Raw genomic sequence first — 26,547 nt, 5'->3', positions numbered from 1 at the left:
AGATTCAGTGTGTGTGTTTGCCAAAACCTCTGCCAGCCCCGCAGACAGAAATAAATGACAGCCAGCTCTCCAACATGATCAGATAGTCAATGACAGGAGGTACCTGCCCTACACTGAATATCCCATTGAGACAGTCAGTGCCCGTTAGGGTAGCTCAGAGTTTGTGTGTGATCGTGCAGTGTGTGTGTGTGTGTGTGTGTGTGTGTGTGTGTGTGTGTGTGTGTGTGTGTGTGTCTACATTTCCTGTCCCCACACCTCTCTGCACTGTGTTGATCTTGTCCATGTCCTCACCCTACAAAGTTATCAATGATTTCTTCCTCCAAACCTCTACCCCTTCCAAGAAAGCACACACAAACACACACAAATACACACACACACACACACACACACACACACACAAACACACACAAATACACAGACACACACACACACACACACACACACACACACACACACACACACACACACACACACATAATCACAGGGTTTTGCAGTTGATGATGCTGAAGCTTGGGGAAGCCAAGAGTTCACAGGAGGTGAAGACGTGTATGACAAGAGACAATAGATACAAGGACAGATGTGTGTGTGTGTGTGTGTGTGTGTGTGTGTGTGTGTGTGTGTGTGTGTGTTTGTGTGTGTTGGGGTAGCAGAAGTGGTGAATTTGAGGTGAGGGAGATGGGGGGTAGTAGCAGGAAGTCTGTTCAGTCTCACACAGCTTGAAGTGTTGTTGACATTAACTGGCCGATGGCCTTTCAATGGCCGATCTGTTGATGGGTCTCTACTGGCCGTCTTCCAGGAAGAGAATGATACTCCGCCTCATGTTATTGGATGAAGGCCCACACATTACAGTCAGATCAGCGCTGTTCAGGTGGACACAAGTGACACAAATAGATTGCTTTTTTTTTCCCCCCCACACTTAATATATAGTTTGCTTCCATAACTCACAGAAGAAGAAGAAGACGTGTGTGTGTTATCAGCTGACAATGACTTCATAAGCATGAATGAAAAGAAAACCTTGTGGTTTAGGGGTCTGTCATTGGAAATCATGTGAGTGTCCCTCAGGCCAGCTATTCGACCGAGCCTTGGAAAGTGATTTTCCATCTTTTCAAACAAAGCCTCCTCATGTTTCTGCATGTCTGGAGTGGCTGGGATTTGAAGTAGCTCTTCTCTGTGTGATTACATTTTGAGGCTATTTTTTGAGTGGCCCATGGGAATGTGGCTGACAGCTCAGAGAGATGAAGGGACACAGTGGTTTGTCTGTGTGTAGATGTGTAGGTGTGTAGGTGTGTCTGGTTTGTTGAGGATCATAGAACACCTTGACAGTTTGAGAAGAGGGATTTGAAAAGATGCTGGCACTTCAGAAGAGCATGAAATGCTTTTGTCATCCTCTCAAGCTTTTAATTTTGGTTTCTTCAAAATGAAACAAATCTTTAAAAGACCTTAAAGGAATTGTACAGTAAATTGATTCCACCTGCTTCATGGTTGCACGTTCTATGATTGTGTTTCCAGTTAGGGATGTTTTTCTAAACATTTGAAATTGCATGATCATTAAACTGAACTACGGCCTTGTTGTATGTGAATGCCCAGTATAGCACCAATCACATCCATGCTTGTTGCTAATTTTATTTATCAATCCTCCTGCCGACCAAGCACTCCGACTGGCTCAGCTATTTATCCAGCCAGACTATTTTCTTTTGTGCATCCTGAGGATCTTTTTTAGATTGTGTTTAGACGTGTCTGACTTTGAAAAAGACCACCAAAAGGTCAAAGAATAAACTGTTGTCACATTGCATCACAAAAAAAAAGTATTTTGTCCAGGATTTTGGTATTTGTGTTCCAGAGAGGAAGAGAACCGGAGGGATGCAGGAAACACAACAATTAAACCCCTCCATGTGATGGCCACCATTACACAACCTCCGCCACCCACCATTGTCCACAACATCCACTGACTATTGTTGTACTTCGCAACAGAAGTTATTCATTTAGCACAAAGCGAAGCACAAACCACCTGCTAACACAAATACTGTTTACAACAAAAACATGCACATCGACAACGCAGCATAGAAAAAGAGAGAACATGACATAATTATGAAAACTGGCTTTGGAGAGAACATTTATTACTTTTCAAATGACAAAAAAATTCTCTGTTTTCACGCAGAAAATCAGAATAAATAAAAAAAAAACACTCTTTGATTGAATACAAATGCAGAGACCTAATCTGTGGTTCCGGGAAGTCAGGAGGCAAGTTGACCTCAAATGTCAGGGCTCCATTTCATAACACACAGGGTGGTGTTTTGGTTTGGAAAAGCTGCAGAAGTCTCTTTATCAAATTCCTGCTTTAGACTGGAATGTCAGGGAGCCATTTGAGCTCCAGGTGCTACAGAATATGTGAGGACGGCTTGGGGTAATGTCTTCAATGTAGGCGTTCAGGTTCATCCTTTTAAGAAATCCAGCCGGACAGTAGACCCTCAGAGTTAGGACAGTCCTTAGGCAGCAAAGTCTTTCAAGTCAGTTCTTTAAAGTTTAAAAAAAAATGGAGGATTGTAATTCATAGTTGAGACTCCATCATCTGGTTGGTGTCTTGTACCTAAAGGAAATGAAACGATCCATTCATTGTCATTCAGTTTGTTTCTCTGCTTAATTATTATAAGTTCAAGTCCCCAAATGGGTTGTTGAGGGCTTTGGGAGGAATGCAAGAAGTTGTAAGATGAATTAGAAATAGATAAGGTAGCTTGCTTGAAGGGAAGAATACCAAATGAACCGTAAATTACAACGTTTCATCACAAAATAACTCCTGGAATGTGCTGTACATTTCACACTTTGTAACAGAATGCGAGGGGAGTTTTCCTTAAAGGTTGGAAGTTGGACTTTGGGTTAAGTTCAACACGAGGTCGGGTTCAGGTTTGTTGAGTTGAAATACCAAGAGTTAAGGGGCTTAGCTGAAAAAAGTCAACTGATGTCATTCATAGATGTGAAATTAAGCAATGTGCTCTTAGTGATTGAGTTATGTCCTTCTGAGTATAGAAGTACGGAAAAGTAAACAAAGACTTAAATGAATGAATGCAAAAGCTCAGTGTCTCATTTCAGGATAACTTTAAGCTTGTGGTTGTTTTCATAGAAATGTCTTCATTGAAGGCAAATGGTGCTGCTCACAAACCAGTTGCTGTTATAATACAAAGTTTTATTACATTCAAAATACTCCCTGGAAGCAGCAGAAAATAGAACTGAAAAAAAAAAGCTTAAAAATTAGTAGTACTGTCATTGTCAGGCCCAGTCATGTTTTATTTCCCAAGGCTGTTTTCTTCCTGTGTGAACCTCCTTCCTCTGTCTAAATACTGCTGGATAATGAGCTAGTTGCCGGAAATAGACAGGTGATTAGCACATTGCTCTTCTCAGTACGAGACAGAGCAGAGCTAGTTAATGCTATAAGCTAACGCTGGGATGAGTGCTCCTCTCCAAGGACAGCAGTGTTAATATGCTTCGGCTCATGGCTGGGAATCGACAAATGCTGCGGTGCTTTGATAACTCTTTAATGAGTAGCTCAGGCTGGCAAAAGTCAGGCGGGATTATTTCAAGAAACAGGGTGAATACCAATCGTTTACAAGATGAATGAACTGCACGGATGATGGCTAACAAGGTCAGACAAATCCTTAGGAATTCTGTATTTTAGTACTGTTGTCAGACATTTTTCTGTCGTTGTTTATTTTAACTTAAGAGTAGAGAGTCTTATTGGAATTGGTAGTGGTTCTTATGTCTTAATATTCACTTCTTTCATCAGAACTACTTTAACTATTTAATTGGATTTGGACATTGATAACATAAACAGGTTTATATAAAGCATTTGGCTTTATTTAATATAGGCTATCAAACCAGAGGCCTGTTGTGATAACCAATGCTAACTAATAAGCTATGTGGCTGCAGTGTTTTTTTGGCAGGTAGGTGTGTCAAGCTTTCTATACATAGCTTTTCCACTGAGTAAAGTTCCGTACGGTAATCTAATCTTTCTCCATTGAAAGCCATGCTAACCTGGAAGTGCTAATGTGAGGTAATTGCTTAAAACATTACATGAACAGATACTCGTACTGCCCTTAGTCATACTACAATGTTGTAAATGATTCTGATTGGCCAAACTGTTCTATAATAAAGAGGCTAATCCAGAGCGGATATGCAAAGCACTATGCAAGTCTGATCTTTCTGTTTTCTAAAACCACTTTGCATTTATTTGACACATTTTACAGATTTTATGCGTTGCCAGTGGCATCTTTCCAGCCATTAAAGCCCACAAATGCTTCTCTGACCAAATGTCTTAAATGTAGTCAAATCGTTTTGCCCATTGGCTTGTTGGCTGGTTAGCCTCACTGTGTGGTCTCTGTACTGAGAGTCCTCTGGGACAAAATACTAAAATGGGCCGAATCATGCTGGGAAAGGATTAGAATTATATGGTTGATGACTTTTTCTCTGTGTGAATGCACACACACACACACACACACACACACACACACACACACACACACACACACACACACACACACACACAGAAAATGGATGGGTCACACATAAACTCCATGTGTCCCCTCCTCCTGAAGTGAAAATTAGTCCTCAGTGTATTTCCTGCACAATCCTTCCTGTTATTTCTGACACCGATTGTCTCTCTGACACCATTTAGGGATATTTGTCTTTATTATTTGTTGTCTTCACACGTGTGTGTGTGTGTGTGTGTGTGTGTGTTTGTGTGTGTGTGTGTGTGTGTGATATGAAATGAAAGTGAAAATTGAAAGTAACCACTGTTTCCTGCTGGATTATCAACAGGAGGTAACTGAACTATTGCATAACCAGGGCGGGTGAGAAAGGAACACAATTTGAAAGAGATAAAAAATAATTTGCAGGAAAGTCTTATCTTGTGGTGGGGACATTTTGTCATTCCTGACTAAACCACAGGTAGCATTTAGGATCATTTCAACACAGTTTCAGTGGAATTCAACAACAGTTTCATCTAAAAATCAACTTACTAAAATAGGGATTTGTTTAGGTCACTCAGAGTTAAAGAATTTAAGTAAACGAGCCCCTAAAGAGACATGGACTGATAAAACCTGGAAGTTTGAAATGCTCTCAAGTGTTTTTCGTCCGCATGGCAGAGTATTGTGTGCACATGTAAAACTCTTTAAGATATCTTCTCCGGCTCAAAGAGATGGCAGAACACCATTAAGCTCATCCTATGAGACAGACTTTGCAACCTAACTTCGTGCAAGTAATTTTTTACAAGGCATTTGGTCGTTTCTGCTAAATGATGAAGTTTTGAGTGATGACCCCTACTTTGACCCCTAGAAGTTTATAATCAATCTTTTTTTTTTTTGTATAGCGCCAACTCATGACAAACGTTATCTCAAGAAACTTTTCAAGCGAGCAGTTTGTTTGTCTTGAACATAACTTCTGTGTTATGAGAGCACATTTTCACTGGGCAACAAGCCGCTGAAGTGAAGTTCGTTTTTTGCCTCAACTGTTTGAATTTTCTGTCAGATAGTTCTTTAATCCAGGCGGTAAATCTAAGTGGACGGTCTTGATGTGTTGGCACTAGACTCTGTTTTGACCCAGTTAGTCCTGTACTTCTGCTTGGAGTTTAAACCGGGCTCTCCATGCTCTGCTTAAAGAGCTTGTGCACACAAACCCACTCACACTCTTTGACTACAGACCTTCCTACTTAACAAGAGTCCTCCATCTGTGAGCCTGTAAGTGTGCTTGTGATGCGGTGGGGTGTGTGTGTGTGTGCGCAGTGTAGCATTAGTATTCAGCCCTGAGAGTCCCACTGAAGCCCCTGTCGGGCCCTTTGTTGTTGCCTCATGAAGGGGTCTTGGGGGGTCTGGCCTGTTTGTGAGTGGTGTCATGGGAGGCTTGGGAAGGGACCCAAAATAACTGACATGTGTCCGGACATGCAGCGCATTCCTCACTAACACTCAAAACTCAAAAGGGTTTGAAAATGATTTCAGTGTGGTTGTTGTTCCAAGCTCTCTGGCAATGGGTAGGTGACAATCGCCTTCATTATTATTCCTTTGCAGTGCCGTCCCTGTGCTTGTGTGTCTGTGTGTGTGGCTTGATTGAGGTGCACAATTAGTCACAAGCCTTACGTCGTTGTGCCTCTCCAAATGGTAGGGATATAACGGTTTTGATATATTGCACACCAGTGTGGGTTTCTGTTGTAAACACTGCTAATAACTGTAAAAGAAAGATGTTGATCATTTTTACAGCCTCCTTTTGTCTGTTTGCGTTGAATTTGCTTGTTGTTTTTGAAAATATTTGTTTTGCCAAATGTTGACCCCAGTGACCTCTGGGTTTTTCTAAAAGCTTGTGCTTCTAGATTTGGGTATATTTCCTGTGTTGAGAGCCATTTCCACAGATACAAATAAGCACAGCTTCCTGTTTAAATAACCGGTGAGCTGCGATGGACTTTATCCTATCAGTGGCTTCAGTTTCTTTACAGCATTATTTGTTTCAGCTCCTCGAAACTACTCACCACCTATTCTTAAAATGTTTTGTCATTCTTCGTCACAGCTAGCATTTTACATGACTCTCGTCCAACGCCTAGCTGCCTGGTGATTTTCAGAAGAGAGAGCTCCTTTAATCCTTGCTTTCAGTTTTGCTTGCGGTGGATAGATTTTCCCGTGCTTGTTTGTTTCTAATTGGAACGTGCCCTGCATCGTGTAGTTTGGCTTTTACTACACCTGCAGCGTGACAGGCCATTTAGATTTCTTTGAGCACAGCCCTACTGTCCAGACAGACAACATATCAGAACACTTTTCTCCTCATGTTTGAAATCAAAATGAATATTGGTGTTGTGTATATGTGAAATGTCTCCTAAATATCTAGATATAATGCATTCCCATATTAATGCTTTTATTTTAGGATCTGTAGTTAAATCATTGTGGAATTTCTTGTGTGAAGTTGAAAAGTAAAGAATCACTGTAAGTTGACTGTCTGTGCTATGTATATAATTTTTTTACTGAAACATTTTGAGATATTGGTAGTCCCTGTAGACAAATCTTAAATCTTCACTCCTTGCTGATACTCTTCTTTACATTTGTCTATATATCATTTTATATATCATCATAAAATGACATATCGCACCAGAGGATAAGCAACTAGTTGATGCCAAAACAAGTTCAACCATTTGTAAGCTAACATGACATACATAAGACACACATGCTCGCATTAAGGTTCTGATTACTCCTATTTTGTTAACGTTTACAAAAACCTTTGCTTCTTCTGTGCTCGTGTTGTAACTGGCATGAGTGTGTTTCTGTGGACATGTGTGTCTTTTCGACCTGCCATGATTAAAAGTCTCCTTTGCTTTGTAGCTGATCAATATTGATCTGCTTTCATCATGACATCAGACTGCTCTGGGTCACTTATTGACTGGGTAGAGATGACCCAGTTTGCGGTCACACAGAGACACGCACATGATTTAAACACCATATACTTCTGCGTCCTTCTGTAAAGTCTTTTTCTTCCTCTCTTTTCCTTCTACAAAACGTCTCATTTTATCCGTCACAACGTGGCTCTTTCTGCGTTCTATGAATCAACCACGACCAGCGTCGTAAAGACCATCACACGTCTCTTTGTGTGTTACAGCCCATGATCGAACTCCCCAGAGCATATTATACAATAATTGGGTTACTGTCCCAATTTTCTGTGACCGATTTCTCTCCATCATGTGAGTTATTTCTAGCCTGGGAACTCACCAGGAACTTGTAATTTGTCATTTTCAACACAGAAACGTAGAGGGGACAGAGGAGCTACAGGATTTGCAGCTGATATTTTACATTTGTAGGATTTTTTTGTTGATTTCATTTTTGTTTTGGTAATATACAGAACAATTTAGTTAGTTAGGAGCCACAGCTGAACATTGTCACACTTTGACAGGACAAACCTTGGCGTATTCTGGCTGCCCTTTACATCAAAGTAAGGAAAACCTCTTTGACCAACCTGTTGTTCTGAACATACCTTCCTGTTATCAATCCATATTCAATACGATATTAATGTTGGAGTAGTATTAGACCAACATTAAAATGACTGATGGTTTTTACAGGTCAAAATCTCACATCATTTGAGGTTACATTTCTAAGATTTTTGGGGGAAAATAACTTTTTAAAAATGATATTTCCAGTGCCTTTTTGTAGATGCGCAGTTTGTAAGGGGGCTGGCCGGGAATCAAGGGAGTGATTACCTCTGCTCCCTCCCACCCCCACCCCGATGAAAACGAACTCGGAGTTGACTGTAGTCAAGACGAACAGGCCAAAACAGATATTTCAAATGAGGACGAGAATACGCATACCGATAAGTTAATGCATCCAAGTATAATTTACATGAGGTTTTCATCATCGCAGCACACTGTAAAGCAACAAATACGGCAGCTGTCAGTAGCAGCTCATGAAGTGGTCTTTGACGTAACATCCGGTGTTTCCATGGCAACGTTACACATGTCGTGTCTGTCAATGGCGGGTGACGGCAAGACACGTCCTGTTACAACTACAACATTACGCCTTTCTCTGGCTTTGATAACTGTTGGAAATATTTAAGGTAATGTACATATGTTTCCATGACAACGTTAAACATGCGTGTCAGTGTTTAATAACAATACATGGTTCTGCTTTTTTTTCCACCAATCACCAATTGCTCAGATGTCATCTTTGCATCAGCGTCTGGCTCATTTCCTCGTCCCTCCATCATTTAGCAACCAGGCACACGTTAACGCTAGCTGATCTTGTACATCTGAGGAAAGTGTTTCCAGTGCGCCCTGATGTTTTGTTTGTGAGCAGGGAAAGTGAACCGTGACTCAGGTCAGCTCCAGTTTCTTCAGGCCTGATCCTATGACCTAACAGGAACACACTCACACATAACACCATTAAAGGAGTGACGTTACAATGTAAAATTAGATTTCTTTCAGTTTCCGTCTTAATTTTTGGCACAGAAGTTACAAAAAGCTGAAGGCCTTTGATAGATATCCACAGGTTTTTTTTTTTTTGTGTGACTAGCATCAGACCCGTCTGTTACTTGTAAAGTTTCTAACTTTGAGGTTTCATGGCAAGATTAGTCAGCAGCTTTTGTTACATCTTTATTAGACGGTGAATACAACCAGAACATCAGCCTCTCTGTCATGCTGGACTGAGTCAACAGACCCACAGTGATGATGACAAAAGACAATACCATTACCTCCCTTCTCACCTCCTCCCCCTCTCTTCACTCATCATCTCTTCATCATCGCCTGCCTTTCCTGCCTCTCTCTCTCTTCTCCCTCTCTTCTCCTCAGTTTTAACAGATGCTGTAGGTTAAAGGGAAAGTGGTCGAGCTACATACGAATGGAGTGGAGAGGCTTGGTTTAATAGGAAGGGAGGAGTGGGGAGCCACAGGGTGGATGTTTTTAGTGTGTGTGTGTGTGTGCGTGTGTGTGTTTGTATGAGGGTCTGCACAGACGGAGTCTTTGTGCGGGAGGGCATCTGCAGGAACCCACATACACACACATGCACACATTTATGCCATGACATCACAGCTTACCGAGCAGTCGGCAGGAATTTGACTGAGAAAGGAGAGGCTTTGTGGAGGAGAGGAAAGAGACGGGAGGGGAGGAAAAGGAGGAGAAGAAGTGGAGGAAAAGGCTTGGCCAGGGAAAAGTCCGGCACTCCCACTATCTGGAACAGGACGGACCCAGGCTGGAGTTAAGTGAACAGCTTAACAGGAAAACGGATACAGCTTTAAAAGACAGCACCTATTGAATTTAGTAGTTTTTCTATGTAACAAGATCTAAGACATTTTTTTGAAAAGTACGTTATGGATGTACTGATGTCACTGAAATAGACTAATCTACTGTTAAGACACAAGGAATTTATCAGAGCGGCAGGTGAGTGCTAATCCCATTTATCATACTTCACTTTGTTGAGTAGTACTGTATGACAGCTTTTTATAGCATTTCAAAGTGTCAGTAAGATTTAGCTTTTATTGGATGAGCAAAGTGAGAAAAGAACATTTTGAATGGAACGCATTCAATGGCTGTGACACCATTTGAGCCTCCTCTTAGAAATAACTGCTATACTATATTATAGAAAGTGAAAGTGAACTGGAATACCGGGACGGAATTGTCAGAGTGAGCAAGAGTCCAGTCGAAACACAAACGGTGCTTTGAGATGCATGTTTTGTTGTATTAGATTAAATATTGATGCCAGAATTGAGGTCCAAGTGTAGTTGTGCTTATCCAATCGTTAAACAACTTTAATACCTGAAGTGCGTTCTTTACAGCTGTTTACTCTTTCCTAAAGACGCCTGAAGACCCCACTGAGTCTCTGACTCTCTTCTGGCCGATGTTTCTGCCAGCTGTTAGCTCCCTGTTTGCACCCACCTGTCTGACTGCTTACACTGCCAACCGCTAATCTACGAGTATGTAAGCTTAGCCACTTGTTCTGTTTTTTTCGATCACATACAATCCCTTTCATTTATCGTCTTCCGAACTGTTTAAAGCGGAAAACTGAGTGCAATCATGAGAAGTGCCTGATAGCACTTCATGGCCCGAGTTCACAATCCAGGCGGCTAGGGTATAAGAACACCAGGCTGAAACAGCAGAACAGCTCCAGTTACTACACGGGATCATATTTAGTCAGGAAACAGAGCCGGGAACACGGACTGCACTGGGTTACACTGGAACTTAGTTTTGTGTGTGTGTGTGTGTGTGTGTGTGTGTGTGCCTCATAAGTCTTTCATCTTGATGTTTGTCCCGTCTTCTAGCTGCAGTGTGAGCTAACAGAAGACTATGACGTGATATTCATGGCATAGGAAATATGTTTGTTTGTGAGATGGAGACAGGCGTCAAGGTTGTGTGTTTATTTTTCAGTCAGGGAGAACTCTGGTGCTTCATATTCTGGTAAATGCTTTCGAATACACAAATCCCCCCAGCGTCTCAGGCATGCGGCCCAGTGTGTATGTTTGTGTGTGTGTGTGTGTGTGTGTGTGTGTGTGTGTTTGTGAATTTTGTGCATCACAGTCGGAGCGTAAGCATTTCCAGATGTGACGGGGAAAAAAAGAGAATGAGACAGCATTCAGAAAGAGCAGACTGACAGTGATGGTGAGCTGACTCAGATAGACTCATCAGGATTGTAGCACTGTGCTTTTTATCACTTTGGATTGACCTCAATGATTCCCTCCTCTTATAACCTCTACACGTCCTGTTCTACACCTTCAAACCGTACTCCTATAGTCAATATTTCAGGGTTTTTGAAAGTTGTTAATATGAAAGACAAGATAAAAATAATTTACCTTAGCTAACCCTGTTTTATTAATAACAGTGGACTCAAAGCTCCAAAGTCCACATCCTCACCCTAAAATAGATCCTTAACTTAGACTGGACTTCTAAAAATGTCTTCTCTTTGTAGGTTTTTCCTTAATGTTGTCATTTTGCAGATGACACATCTGGAGTTGAAAGTATTAAGGTATTATTATAGAACTATCAACACAATATGAACACATCTAGGTTACTGTTAAATACACATGTGTGTATTGCCATTTCATGTATTTCAATTATGAGGGATTCTAGACTTTTGGTTACAGTTTTCTTCATGTCTCTCTCTCTCGGTCTCTCTCTTTCTCTATCACACACATACACACTCATTGCTCCTTAAGCCGGCCTGGCATGGTGTACAATGTCCCTCATCACAAGTATTAGAGTCCGAGCCTTGAGGACAGCTATGCTTGGAATGTCAGCTCACCTCACAGGAGTCAAACACACACGTGGATACACAAATCCAGCAGAAATACACACACTTGGAAGAACAGACTCACACCAGCACGCACTGCTGGACAACTAGAGTCACATGCACACTCCTTCTATTGTGTGTGCGTGTGTATGTGTGTGTGTGTGTGTGTGTGTGTGTGTGTGTGTGTGTGTGTGTGTGTGTGTGTGTGTGTGTGTGTGTGTGTGTGTGTGTGTGTGTGTGTGTGTATGTGTGTGTGTGTGAGGCAGAATAACATTGCATATGAGACATTCTTGTACTGTAGTACTGTTTTCCTCAGGCGGTAACAGGATATCCTCCCCCTCTGTACTGTCCTGCCTGCTGGACACACACTCCTAGTCTCCTACATACAAACACATTCCTGCACATGCACAGACACACACATATGGTACATGCAATGGGTCATATGTGACAGGACAGACACCTCGTCTGTGTGGGTGTGTCCAGAGGAGTGACATCTGGTCTTCAAATGATCGCTAATATCATTACCTGGGTTGAAAAAACATTTGACTTGTCGATGGAGTGTAGGAGTGAAAAGAAAATAAAGAGAGTGGAGACGAAATTGATCAAAGGAAATAGGAGAAGAAGAAAACAGTACTTTTAACATTATTATGATAATGTTTTTCAATTTCCGTCATAGTGTGGTCAGGCAAAGATTTGTCTTGCTTCAGTTAAAACTTTGTAAAGTAACTTTTGGCTGAAAGTTAGATTATTTGTCCAAAATTATAACTTCTATTTGATGCTTCTTGAACAACAAAAGAGGTTAAAAAAAATGTCTGTCTATCACTTCCAGAGCCCTGTTTGCTGTGGTGTTTGAACACTAAAACTTAAACAATGAACATTATTGATTGTCCAACACTTTGCTACAGACAGAAATGTGTTACATTACATTTAGGCGTTCATGTTCACCCACAGGATGAAACCTAACTACTTTGTGTATCCTCAGACGTTATATTTCACACCACAGTGAGGTTTCCATCCACGAGGGAATTGTCACTACAACTGTTGAAAAGATTGCTAAAAAGTTTTTTGCGCTTGTTTCAAGTCCTCCACAGACTTAATTGTTACTACTATGTGATCCTCAGACTTAGAATCATAATCAGGTTTAATGCAGCTTAAGTCCAAATAGCTGCAGAGCTAATGACATTTCCATTATCCTCAGCTGTGTTTGTACAGCTTGGAAAATGATAGAAAGTTAATGACTTGAATCAACTGGTTAACATTTTAAAGCAATATTGAATTGTTAGCATGCTTATGTTAGCATATAGATTGAATCACTGCTGCTCCTCTAAGTACAGCCTCACAGCTACTAGCATGACAGAGCTACTAGCATAGCTGTGTACGCCCCGTCTTGATGCACCTCCAATAGATAACCTCCTTTTTCTAATTAAGTTTGTTCATGTGTTCTTTCTTCTTTTCCGTCATTCAAACTGGCATTTGGTTGATGGATTTGTTTTCCGTATCACATCTAAGAATTAAACCGTTTTTGACCTTGAAATAAATGAACAAAAATGACGCTTTACATGAAAGGTTTGTGGATTTTAATTTTGATGAGGACATCTTTGAGATATTTCTTTAAAAAGAATGTGTATAACTGACTCTGACTAGATGACATAAAGTCAGATAGTAGCATGTGACTTAGCCAGATGGGTCACCAAAAAATGCCCTCGGAGAGTTTTTTTCTCTTAGTAGATAAAAACAAGGAAGGAAACAGAAGTTATGGTTGACACAAAAGGGAGTGTGTGCAAAATGTTGCTTTTGAAAAGGAGATGAAAGAGAGTTTATTGAGTTAAAGATGGAATAAGGACCAGGAAGCTGAAAGAGAGAAAGGAGAAAGGGAAACTAAAACAATATATAGTTTAGTTTTGAGACCAGGTCGTGAAACCTGTCACTGAGTTCTTCAGAAACAACTGTTGTCGTGTTTCATAACAGTCGAGGTTCCCCTGACTTACAATAAATGGCAGTCTGCTAAGTGTCTGGCTCTTTCAGTGAAAAAAGGGTAGAAGTTAAGACTTCCTCTTTATGGCTGTGAGCACTTTAAGTGAACAGTGAGCCAATTCACTGAAGTGATCCTCATTAAGTCCCCCACACACACACACACACTCCCACATGTTACAGAGGCGAGGGTCAGCAAACCCTTCATGGAAGCAAACACCTCCTTGGCATAGAGGTGAAACTGGTGTAAAGGCAGTAAAACAGGAAGCAAGTAGAGTATTTGTTCGTTGCCATGTGCAGAAACAGAAAGCCCCATAAAAACAGGAGTGTGTTAGTGTAGCTACTTGCTAAATGTTGGTGTGGAATGTGTTGGATGGTTGGTTTACAAAAGCAGGTCACAGGTTTGATCCCTGCATGCCAAAGTGTCTGCCAACCATGTGTCTTTTAAGCACATAGCCCCTGTTTGCACATTTTTTTCACTCTGTGGGTAAACCACAATTTATTAGATGCTTCAAAGTATGGGTTATAACGCTCTATTATTCTAAAAAAATATACATTTTATGTACTGGTGCTTCAGCTCTCAATCACCTCTAGATGTCAATAATGTGTTGTATATTACTAAGCTGACATTTCATTTCGTTTGGAAGAAATTGAAGTGACCTTTCATTACATTGTGACAACTCCTTTTTATCCTCTGCTGGGACTAATTCAGCAGGGAAATTAACTTTTTGGAATCTATTCATTTCTCTCATAACATCAAGTGGTGATGTGGCCTTGAGCCTGGCACTGGAGACAAAAACACATCAGCAAAAGCGTTCAATGAGCAGCTGAGGTTGAGAAAAAAACGCAGTCAGTGAAAGTGGATAAGAGAGAAGACTGGCAGAACAGAAAGTATCTTTTCCTGAAAACTCCATCACCTGTGGTAGTAGAACATAATTCCCAAGTGTCAAATGATACTTAATTAAGAGAAAACAAAAAGACAGTTTTATAGTCACAACCTGCAAAGGGGCAAAAAGCATTTCTTTAACTATCACAGGTGATCTATTTTCCCACCCACCAATTTGGATGTTGTCCAATACATCAAGAGATAAAGCATTGTAGAGTATAGTCACTGATACGAGTCACTGTATTTGAAATACCTGCAAATGTTCTTAATACTGTTTTTAAAGTCTTGAAGGTCTTTAAATGTTATGTTTCTGGTCTGTCATAGCTGCTAAAGCAACAAGGGAGATGGGGGCCCCCTAGTGGTGGGAACTTTCACAATAAATTCCCCTGCTGCTGCAGAGGATTAACACTACTGCATTGCAGACAGATGTTTTTCTGTCAGGTGTTTGTAATGTTTGGCAATATAGTCTGACCTCTCACAGAAAAAAAAAACCCCCAAGTATAGCAGTTCATCTTTTAATTCCTGCTTTATTGTTTTTATAAAAATGTTCAAGTGACATTTTAAAGCTCCTCTGTTCGTACACATCTCTGAACTCCATGTCTTTTGTTTGTTGCGTTTGTTTGTTGACAGAAATCATGGCGGGCTGCAGAGGATGTCAGTGACCCCGTACCAAGAGAGCGAGCCTTGAAGAGCGTCAGTTTCCAGGAGTCAGTCAGCGTTATAACAGACAGACCGGCAAACATGGAGGTGGAGAGCCAGCAGATCCAACATGACTACCTTAGCAGCCCCTCTAACAGAGCCCACAATGCAGTTAGTGTGAAGGTAGAGACTTCTGACAGCGAGGTGGTGCAGGTATGCATATATCCCCATTTCTCTTGATTATTGTTGATTATATTTTAGCTGAGCAGGAATTCATATAGGCCACCAATAAGTGCATAATAACCTTGTTTATTTAGTTGTTAGAGATCACTTCAGTAAAGTAGCCTAATACAGTAGTATTCTGTTATCTGGTGTTTCTACAGGAGATCCGCTACCTGGACCAGGTTTTGGACGCTGCCTCAGAAACACCCACCAATGGGAACTCCTCTCCATCAGAACACACCAGACCCATAAGCGTTGACGGCCACTCCCCCTCTGTGTGCGTGTCGGCCTCCCCTCCTGTCAATCATCACGTCGTCGTTGAGGGCCAGAGGCAAACCACATTCCTGCACCAGGTTGACTCGGCTGTGAGGACCAACGGCCACGTGCTGGGAGAGGAGTCAGGGAGCAGCAGGGCCAAGTTTGAGCTGAGAGCGTTTCAGGAAGAGAAGCGGCCAGCGAAACTGTTCTCCCCTGGAGAGGAGCAGCAGGTCCGTGTGACGAGGAGGCGACCCTCAGAGGAGGTAAATGGCTGTCGGATTATGTGACGCAGAATTCAGACACACAGGTACAAAAGATTACAGCAGTACTGTTACTGTGTGTCTGGACTCAGTATCTGTGTTGTATTAAAGTTAAAAACACTTTAATGTTCTTGCACTCATGGGCCTTCTTCAGAAGTCTTACTATAGTCTTAATATAATGTAAATAATCAACTGTCAATCAATCAATCTTTATTTGTACAGCGCCGATTCAGAACAAATGTTATCTTAAGACACTTTACAAAAGAGCAGGCAAAAGACTCTTTGCTATATTATTTACAAAGACCCAACATGAATCCATCGTGAGCACAGCACATTTAAAAATCAGATTGTGATTTGGCACTTTGGAAACAAGTCTTAAGTGCTCGCTTTGATGCTTTCGACATGAGAAAGATATCAGCTAACTGGTGACAAGAGAAGCTTAAAGATGAAATTCAGATAAAATGTAACTTCTATTTTAATACAAAAAAAAAAGAAACCAAATATGGCTTACCAGATTTTTAGTGAATATGTTATAAAACACTAAGCTTATGGAAAAATAATGTGAACGCTGTTTGTGGGGTTTGCAGAGATCCTAGGGGTTATATCCCGCTCCATGTACAGAGACTATAGTCCCCGATCAACTTTGACCTTTGGTACTTCGGGTCTTTGTCCTTCCCCAGTCTCTTTCCCAGTTACCTACTCTATCCACTGTTCTCTAAATAAAGACATAAAGAGAATGCTTTTTTGTGCATTTTCATATTCTTTTCTCTTCATCTTCTTCGTCTTCTCCTGGTTTATTCTCCCTGTCAGGTTCAGGAGCTGGAGCGGGAGCGCCAGGAGCTGATCAAAGGCCAGGCAGTAAAGAAAAACCCCGGGATCGCCCAGCGCTGGTGGAACCCACCTCAGGAGGTAGCCTTTGTTCATTTTGACTTCCTAAATAACTGTTTGTGTTGTTCTTGGGTTCATTTATTAATTTGGGTATTTGTTCAAGGTTCCTTTGGAAGAGCAGCTGGATGCTGATCAGCTCGAGTCTCTCAAGAAATACCAGGAGAGGAAGCAGCAGAAACAGAATTACACCTATCCATATGCACAGGTACACAGGCACACATAACATCCCCACACACTCGAGAAACTCCAAACAATACACTGTCCTGAGGCAATGCTGATTCGTGTTTGTATTTGTGATTTTTACTTCCCTTCACTTGATTCTAACTCTCTTTTGGTCCTCTGCTTACCTTGTCTCTTTTTGCAGCCCCAGTTGTCCGGTCCTCCCACAATGGTGACATTTGACCCGGAACTACACAGCAAGGAGGACATTGTGGAGGAGCAGATCGACTTTTCATTAGCCAGGAAGCAGTTCCTGCAGGGCGATGCCACCAGGCGGGACATAGCTCCTCACATATACTCCGCCAAACCTTTTTCTAAATCCATAACCAGGGGCAGCCAGGGGGGCAGTGACTTTGTCGCAGAAACAGGAGACGGTCACGTGTCCTGGTCTGATGAAGGACTGGCAGGGGAATTTACTTGTGCGCGGGCTGTAATGACAATCCTTCGTGAGGACGAGGAAGGGAAGAGCCATTTCCATTCAGCTTTTCATGCTGAGGAGTCCGACTCAGGATTGGACGAGCTGTCTGTCCGTTCTCAGGACACTACTGCCTTCAGCCTGGATAATGTTTCTGACAGTGGGGCTTCACTACCACCTACTCCTTTGCCTCTCACCCCATCATCACCGCCTACCCCTCAGCCCACCACGCCAGTCAATGGGCAGTCCAGTGGCATTCCAACAGAAGACCAGCTGGAGTACCAAGCTGGGGTGCTGGTCCAAAATGCCATCCAAAATGCCCTGGCAGCTCAGAATGGAGAGGAGTGGCATCCGTCTGGCTTGAATTCTTCACAACTGAGCGCCCCTGTTTCTCCATCCACGGCTTCTACGAGCAGCCCAGTGCCAGTTTCTTCCTCTCCTGTGTCTTCTGGTGGAGCTCCAAGTCTTCATTCGCCCATGTCGTCCAGCCCTGCGCCTCTGAACCTGTCCCCTCAGCCAGAGAGATGCCCCGATGTAAGAGTCATCTTCGAGGAGAAAGCTTTTGAGTCACAACAGGCTCCAGAGCAGCTGCAGCCCTCCAGTCCACCGCAGCAGCCACAACTCCAGGCACCTTCTCCACCTCCTACTCAGCCTGTCTCTCCCCCACAGAGAGCCAAAGATGGAGGCCCTAGGATCAAAATCCAGTCCTCTTACGCCAGAGCACTTGCCTCCTCAGCCCCAACTCCAGCGCCAGCTCCAACTGCTGCCCCTGCCCCAGCAGCTCCTGTTCCCAGGCCGGCCCCAGTCTACCGCCCCCCTTCACCTCCGAGCCCGGAGAAACCTGAGTATAGCTACTTCAGTAAATACTCAGAGGCGGCCGAGCTGCGCAGCACAGCGGCAGCATCCCGAGCCCCTGAGGCTGAGCCAGCCAGTGGGCCATTCCGCCTGCGCTCCAAGAAGCAGCGAACTTTGTCGATGATCGAGGAGGAGATACGAGCAGCTCAGCAGAGGGAGGAGGAGCTAAAGAAACAAAGGGAGGCACAGCCGGTCAGTAATGTCCGCGCCAGCAACATGCCAGGCAGCGGTCACGGCAGCGTGAGGACGGGGACGCGTCAAACCACCATTTCCCCAGCAGATAAGAAGAAGAGCAACAGCCTGCCTGCTAGACTCACACTGACAGCGAAGACAGCACCAGGTTAGACAGGACATGAAAAGGGGGTTTCTCATTGGTCCCTGTATGAGACACCGGGTTCGAGGTTGACAATTCGACAGTTCGAGGTTATAGTTGCTTTTTTACCACTGACATAGCACAAGAAGTAGTGAATGGATTTGCACAGACATTCATATTGTCTCCTAATATTTCTCTAGCTCCATAATCAAGTCAAATTGATAAGCACTTACACTAGCATGCTAACAGCATATTAGCATATTATCCCATATGCTCTTTTGTAAAGGGTCCAGAGATAACACTTGTTGGTATACAAATAATATTCAACCAATCTTCAACCAAAACATCAGTAAACAGTTGACCTGGCTAAGGCTAAATAGTAGCATATTGACATAGCTGTGTACACAAGCAGCTCATTCTTCTAGTGGTTAATTTTAACAAAGAGTAGGAGGGGATTTTAATGTATTTTTGTGGCATTTGTATTTATGTATAATTTACATTAAGTACTCAGAAAGGGAAAAAAATAAAATTTGGCTTCTTAAAAACTGGATGCTAAAGGTACATTGGAAATGTGATACAGCCACATGGTAACAGTTGCAGACAAGTTGTGACTGCTAGTTAAGTAGACACTTTGACTTGTCATCACAGGAAAATCAAAGGGTGTATCTTATAACATCAGCCCTCTTCTACTTAAATGTGCCTTTAAGCTACAAAAGTGATCCAGAATGCTTACAGTAAAGAAACATAAATGGGACACAGCCATAAGCTCTATTAATAATTTCAACTATTTTTGTAGTTGTAAGATCAAAACGGCAATTGTGGAAAAAAACCTCCCTCCAGTTTAAATACGCTTGTTGTTGTTCTACTAAATTAACAGATATGTTTTTCTGTGATGTGCAGGAAAGATTGAGAAGGTTCGGCCTGCACCGCCTGTCTCACCCTCACCCTCAGAAGGAGCCCTGTCCGACGCCGGCAGTGAGGACTCTGGAGGATCTCGCCCCAAAAACTTCATGCAGACCCTCATGGAGGACTATAAGACACACAATGTTAAGAGGAAGGAGAAACTGGAGGACAACAGTGTAAGTATTCAACTAGAAAAGGAATTGGCCGAGAGAAAGGAAGGAAGTTTATCATTTTTATACTAGTTAATAAATAAGAAGTACTTTTTTTTTAATTCAAAGCTGTCAACCTTAGGCAACTTAAAAAACAAATACATAACACCTTGAGTGCGCAGCTGTGACTTAAACACCCTTATTTGTGGGTTCGAAGTAATTCATACTTTAAAAAATTAAGATAGAACTCTCGTAAATGAATTTTAAAAACTGAGGTTCTTGTGAAATGACTGGGCACAGAGGAAATGCAACAATTATATCAAAATTCATTTCTGTGAGTGATAAGTCTGAGACATTGAAAGCCTGTTTAACTCTTGTGATTGCCTTGATTTGTTAATGTCAGTCTGATGGAAAGCTTCTATCCGTGACCTGTTGCCATTATGAGTAAATACTTGACAACACCAAATGGAATTTCCAAAACCAGAAACAGGAAATGAAATTGAAAGTAAAGATTAGCCGTCAAGGGTATTTCTGCCCTGGCTCAATGTTTTGCTTTCATTTAAATGAGTCTGTTATTGCCAAACTATGCTCCTGGCTGAGTGTCATTGTTCAGAATGAAGTCTCTCCTGGAAGGAAATATTTAATTTAGGCAGACTTTAATGTCTCCAAAGGAATGACAGAATAATTATGTTGCTAAATGGCTTTCAGGATGGTGAAAAAATAACCTGAAAATGCTTCAACTGTTTCACATTTTTCTTTATTTAGCAACACATCACACTTGATGAAACATTCCCTTATATGACACTTTTTATATTTGTTGATCTTATTATTGTTTACCCATAATGACATCACATGTGTTGATTATGTGTACTGTTGCTTCTCTCCTGCTGGTCGGTCAGTATGCCCGTTTGTTGCTGGCTAAAGAGGTAACCACTGAGGTACCTGTCGCACCCTAAACCTGTTCTCTCCAATAAGTGCCTTACTAACAGACCTGGGTCAGACTGAAGTGTGAAAGTATAAAATAAATTCATACCTGTATGGATTTGGATTTTCTGTAGAAGTTGAAGAAACACTTTTTTGATTTACACATTACTTTCAAGTTTAAACGTTTGTATACATTTGTCAAATCTTTCTGTATTCATGTCAATATGAATGTGTTTATTTTCAAGCCTCCAATTACAGTACACATGAGCCACAATAGTGGAGATGTTCACCTGCAATTATTTTCTTTCTCCACTAAATTATGCCATTGTAGATAATCAAACAGTCCCCCACACATGACACTGGTCCATATTGTTTAGACAGGGATGTTTCTTTTTTTTTGTTTTAAACTCAAGATTGACTTTCTTCTTTTAAGAAAACTTGTTTAAAAAATGTTAATATCTGGCCCCAGGTCTGCTTGTGGTCTCACTGCTTTTCTGTCTTGCTCTGTGGTGTTGGTGCTGCATGTGCTTGTCCCTGGATTTGGTGTGACCTTTAATCCCCCTCAACCCCCCCAACACACACAATCGAAGGCACTTGCATTCAGTAAACAAAAACTAATAGTTAAAGCTACTGTGAGGAGTTTCTATGACACAGTCTGACTGTAATATTGATGCCTCTGTATGACCCACAGAAGCAAACTAGACCATCAGCATAACTTATTTACCATTTTATATTTTTTTTGTCTAAAACCACTGCTGGGAGGGTAGGTGTCAGAAGCTGCAGAAAGAGCCTTTTTTTTCCACAACAAAGTTTTGCGATCAGTGACACATTCAAGTGTAGTGATAAGTAATAGGTAGGGGGAGATTTTTTTGATGAAAAATACAACAAATATTCACAGGACAAATTCATCAAAGAGACAAGAGGTACCACTTTGTCAACAGGGGTCACCAAAATCAACAAAGTTCCCAACAGGAGCTTTAATCACATCAACAAATTACGGAGCGTTTAACCATACATGGGTTTCTTTAAGGGTTTTTTAATGTAAAAATATGATCTGTTTAAAGTTGTATATTTATGTGTTGGGTGTCTGTTAACATCGTTTCTGCTTGGAGGTCATAGTTAACTACTCAAGTAGTAGAAGCTTGAGTAGAGGCCCAGTTTTGTGACCTCTACCGTTCCCACTGTGTCAGACCTACACAACCCACCGTTACCTCAAATCTGCATTACAGTATCTTCACCTTGGGATTCCCTCTCACAGAGACATCTTTTCTGTGTGCAAAGATGTGCCAATGTGTTTGTGAGTCAATGTTTGTGTATGTGTGAGATTGTATTTGTCTTGGCAACTCGTGGTGGAACACGGAATACAGATCAAAGCATGAAACTATCCCTGAAGTGGAGCAAAATCACCTTTGTGTTTATTGTCAAATACTGCAGTTGCGCTTCCTTTGGTGGGTTTATTTTGATAAGTACAAAAAGCACTTTACTGAAGGACAGTTTGACCCAGCGCTGCTTCAGTTTTTGACACTGCATGCTACTTTAAAGTCACTGTGTGCTGTGCTTCTGTGGTTCTGTTTTCGTTCTCCTCTGATGGGCTTTTATGTCAATCGACAGGTCCTCGAGGCCACTCGCGTCACAAGGAGGAAAAGCGACATGGCCAGGAAGTGGGAAGCAGGCATCTATGCCAACGAGGAAGGAGAAGAGGAAGAAGAGGAGGAGGAGGAGGAAGAAGAAGAAGAGGAGGAGGAGGAGTAAAATGCTACTTTTAGATACAGTTAAGGGAGGATGAAAAGACTAAAGGAAAAGACATCAAGGAGAAGAGGAAGCGAGTGCTTTAAGGACAAGAAAGGAAACAGTATTTATTTCACTTATAGTATTCTGAAGATCACATGACCCATTGGGGTCTCATTTAAGAGATGCATCAAGTGCTGGTTTGTGGCCCTGAGGATTGAAGGAGCAAAAGTATGTTAAGAGACTGAGTTAGTGAAAAACATATGAAGTGTTGAGATGAGTTTAAAGAAAGTCGGTGATGCAAGAGACACTTTGAAGGAGTTTTTTTTTCTATGGTGGTTTAAGAGCACTGTTCCGGAAACATGTTTGGGATAAAAGGTTTTTAATAGATTGTAGACGCTGAATGACTTAAGTATTCATAGGATTGTTCATTCACCTGTAACTTTTTTTTATTGAACTACAGGTTGAGATGTAAAGATTTTATTAAGCCAGGTTTGCCTGAGAGTTAAAGTTGTTGGTTTGGAAGAGGGGTGCTTAATATAAACCCTAGTCTTCTCGAAAAAAAAAAGATTGCATGGAATGGAAAAGATGGTGTGTGCGGAGTGACTATAAAGATTTCAAGAAAAAGGAAAAAAGTGAAGCCTGATCACACGGTCGTACACAACATCTGTCATTTCAAATATCTTAACCTGGATTTTGGAACGCTGAATGCTTTTTGATCTCTATGTGAAGCAGAAGCATCACTTTCAAAAATCCGTAAAGATTTATCTCCTGCAGGTCCTCCTGTGCGTTACATGTTGGCGGAGCTTTGCAATCCCAGTGTCTGTGTTCAATCTTAAAGTGCCCATTCAAGGGTCAGCCTCCATGAGCTGTTAAATGCTAGCAATGAAAGTAGCTTAACTAGCATCAATGTTCAACTTTGCCTTAGAACATCAGTGATTGTTGGATGCACACTACAGTATGTATGATGTGTGTTTTCTTCTGCTATTCTGCATTACTACAGTTTCAGTAGACTTTAGAGAAAGTACAAAACTAGATTATAGATCTGTGTGTAAAAACTTTTCTTCAGTGACTTCACGTCTGGTAGAAGTGTTAGTGTTAGTTAAAGAGATGGGGAGGAGGGAGGCTAAGTGGGGGGTCATGTTTGCGCCACTTCAGTCAGCGTTTGTATTTAATTAAAGGGCTGTGTCGGGGGTTTTATACTCTAGAAATCACATATTTTACCTTTGCTGGCTACGTCGCTTTCGTGACCTGTGCTTTCTGATGTAAGCAGTTGTTTCATGTATTATACTGAGGTAGGACTGTGTATTTGATCTATGAACATATACAGTATGTTGGTGTTCCAGGTGGGCAACTGCCATGTATCTGCTATACCTTGTTAGCTGAGGATATAGTTTGATGAAAGAGATATTGAAAAAAGGCGTTTTTATAAATATTTGTTATACCAAAAACAGAATGTTGCTATTTAGTAAGCCTTTGCTTTTCAAGCCTATTGAAGAGGTTTTGATTGTGTGCACGTAATGACACTCCTATCCAAACCTGAAACAAGCACACAAAACGCTGCGACAACAGGTTGAATGTCTGTTCAAGGGGAGATTCAGGAGTTGAGGTTGTCCTTTTTTTTTTTTTTTTTTTTACTAAATGTATTGAGAGGTGTTTTTTCTGTGCAGAATTATGAGATTTTCTGCTTTGTGATATGAGAGAAAAATAACTGCAGTTACAGGCCTCTGTGAGCGTGGTGATACTGTGGACTCACCTGGTGTGGTAAACAAAGTTCATCTTCAAAACTGATACAGGAAACACAAGTAAACATAACTAGAATAATCCTAGGAGCCTACTGGGATGCCTCTAAAGTACATGTCTAAGTAAATATGTGCCTGGTTGGCTGTGGAAACAGTATTTCAGTACCACTTAATCTGAAAATTGGAAAATGAATTGTACTTTACAATCTTTGATAGCTTGTCTTTTGAAGCCCATGGGATTTTTTTTTTTTTTAGGCAGATGGTGATAAAGATGTTCCAGTAAAGAAGAGGTTAGTTTTGATCGCCACGTCTAGAGTGTCCTGCTCAAGTGTCCTTCAGCAAGGGACTAACCTTTAGGAACTAACCTTGCTCACACTGAATAAAATCCTCAGAGAAATGTCTGAATGATGAATGTGCACTGAGGTAAAATTGCACACATAAAAAAGGAAATATTGGACACAAGCGAACATTCAACAGTAATGATGACCATGTTATATTTATTGGGGGAAGCCCCGTCCTGAGCGCAGGACAAGTTTATCCACGCAATTGATCTGCATTTATTTAATGATCTCTTTTAACACGCTCTTTGAGGGAAGCGCAGTGCCAGTGTCATCAACCTAAAGCAAAAAAAAAACCATGGACTCGTGCCTCTCTGTGATGTGCCCATTTCTCCTGAAACACAAAACCCACATCCAGATAATTCTCCTGGTTCTTGTTTTAATACATGCATAAATAATATATGAAGTGAAGAAAACTATTTAAAGTGGTTGTATCCCTTTCGTAATGAGAGGTTTTTGTGGTACAGCAGAAATAGTGTTTAGCCCACAAATTCAACAGGAGCAACTAATGCTTACCTGAGATTTATGTTGCCACATGAGTTAGAGGGCAAAAGAAAAGAATATGTCCAAACGATAGCAGAGTGACAGAAAGACCATTTATGTCCAGACATCAGGAACATTATTTGTACAGTCAGACGGTAAGAAAATAATCATTTCTATCTGAGAGACGTTTGATTTTAGAGGTCACATAAAAACAGATACAGCTCAAATTCAAAGACCAGTAGGCTATTCTGAATGCAAGTTAAGCATCCAATGTGTCTGTGCTTTATTCATAGTAACGTTTTAAATAAGAAAAAGCAAGCAGCAACTTCTGTACTTTACTGTAGCTGCAGCAGCACATGGGAAAACTGTGTTAATATACACATACAGTATATACACACACACACACACACATAAACTTTCCTCATGTCAGTACACTCACATCATTGTTTTGAGTTCTCATTTAGAACATAATGCTTTTGAAATGGTAATCAACATCACACATGCACAGGGGAAATGAAATGATGTGATTGCTTATTAAAAATTATGAATAATAATATTATTATTATGAGGCTTTTGATGTTTGAATTCATGGTGCAGAGATGATTTATTTATCATTATTTTAAATGCTGTTAGCTTGTTTTGTTTTTTTTCACCTGCAGAAGCGCCGTGCTTCGGTATGGGACTCACACACTGTCTGTGTGTGATGCAGCGATCTTATTCTACACTATACAGCATAACCTCTGTCCCTATGTTAACCACTTGTATGCTCATACTCTGCTTTGTTATTTTATAGCACATGTAAGGCTCACAGTTATACACCTACTATACATATTATGATTATTTTCTCATTAAAAACAAAATCAGTACACGTGGGATGTCTGAGTGGTTCATTCGTGTGTGTTGGACTTTAAATTATTCAATTATTTGTCGCTGTTATAATTTTATTTCTAGATTGTGTTAGCTTATAAATAAGAAAAGCAGAAAAAGTACTTTTGCAATAATGCAATGAAATGCTTATAAAGGCATGTTCCTTTCATCCTCTGACTCATAAATGTTACATGTTTGGATAATTCTGCATCTCTCAACAAAGAATCGTTTCTAACCACTTTTTGGCAACACTATTATTTTGTGACCACAAACTGAAAAAGCGGAACTTTCCAGCATCTACACTGAGATTATTTCAGTTTTTTGTTTTTTTTTACTCACTTTCAAAAAAACTCACTTTCAAAAAAAAGCAACTATGAGATGTGTTTTTTGGGCTCCAGTGACTCATGATGGCAATATGCTGAGTCACTAACAGACTAAACAACCAACTGATTGAGGCTATACTTTAAAAGGCAGCTGATAATGAAATACGTTGATGAACACTTAAGATGAATCAGAGACTGACCCTTAGGGTCCCAAGTCCATTCAAGTAGGCTAAACCTTAAATCTTTATTATGACAGAAAGTATAATCATCAAGCAAAGACAAACCTTAAAAGATATTTAATTATTGAATACGTCATATAGGCCTAGGCTATTATATGTAAGCCATGGGACATAACCACTGCTAAGGTGTAAGGAAGGAAGCCTATATCATTTTCCTTTTTGTGCTCCATTCAGAAAGTTGTTACCCTTGTGT

The 26,547-nt window shown here is 41.0% G+C and overlaps 1 protein-coding gene across 5 annotated transcripts in view; it reads left to right on the top strand.

The window, feature by feature from the left end:
* The window catches only part of LOC132992583 (PALM2-AKAP2 fusion protein), an 84,702-nt gene extending 58,909 nt beyond the window's left edge, over positions 1–25,793 (top strand). For 3 of the 5 annotated variants that reach the window (XM_061062009.1, XM_061062005.1, XM_061062008.1), the window contains 8 exons: positions 15,220–15,441; positions 15,612–15,971; positions 16,779–16,877; positions 16,960–17,061; positions 17,221–18,685; positions 19,559–19,737; positions 20,610–20,648; positions 22,246–25,793. In XM_061062009.1, the coding sequence (XP_060917992.1) occupies positions 15,220–15,441; positions 15,612–15,971; positions 16,779–16,877; positions 16,960–17,061; positions 17,221–18,685; positions 19,559–19,737; positions 20,610–20,648; positions 22,246–22,386 (2,607 nt within the window). In that variant the 3' untranslated portion in view covers positions 22,387–25,793. The remainder of the gene's footprint in view (positions 1–15,219; positions 15,442–15,611; positions 15,972–16,778; positions 16,878–16,959; positions 17,062–17,220; positions 18,686–19,558; positions 19,738–20,609; positions 20,649–22,245) is intronic. The other 2 variants (XM_061062006.1, XM_061062007.1) reach the window with 2 other exon arrangements.
* The last annotated feature ends 754 nt before the right edge of the window (positions 25,794–26,547 follow it).

This window comes from Labrus mixtus, chromosome 17, assembly GCF_963584025.1.
Source record: "Labrus mixtus chromosome 17, fLabMix1.1, whole genome shotgun sequence".
Classification (NCBI taxonomy): Eukaryota; Metazoa; Chordata; class Actinopteri; order Labriformes; family Labridae; genus Labrus; species Labrus mixtus.
This window is presented reverse-complemented; position numbering and strand designations above follow the sequence as displayed.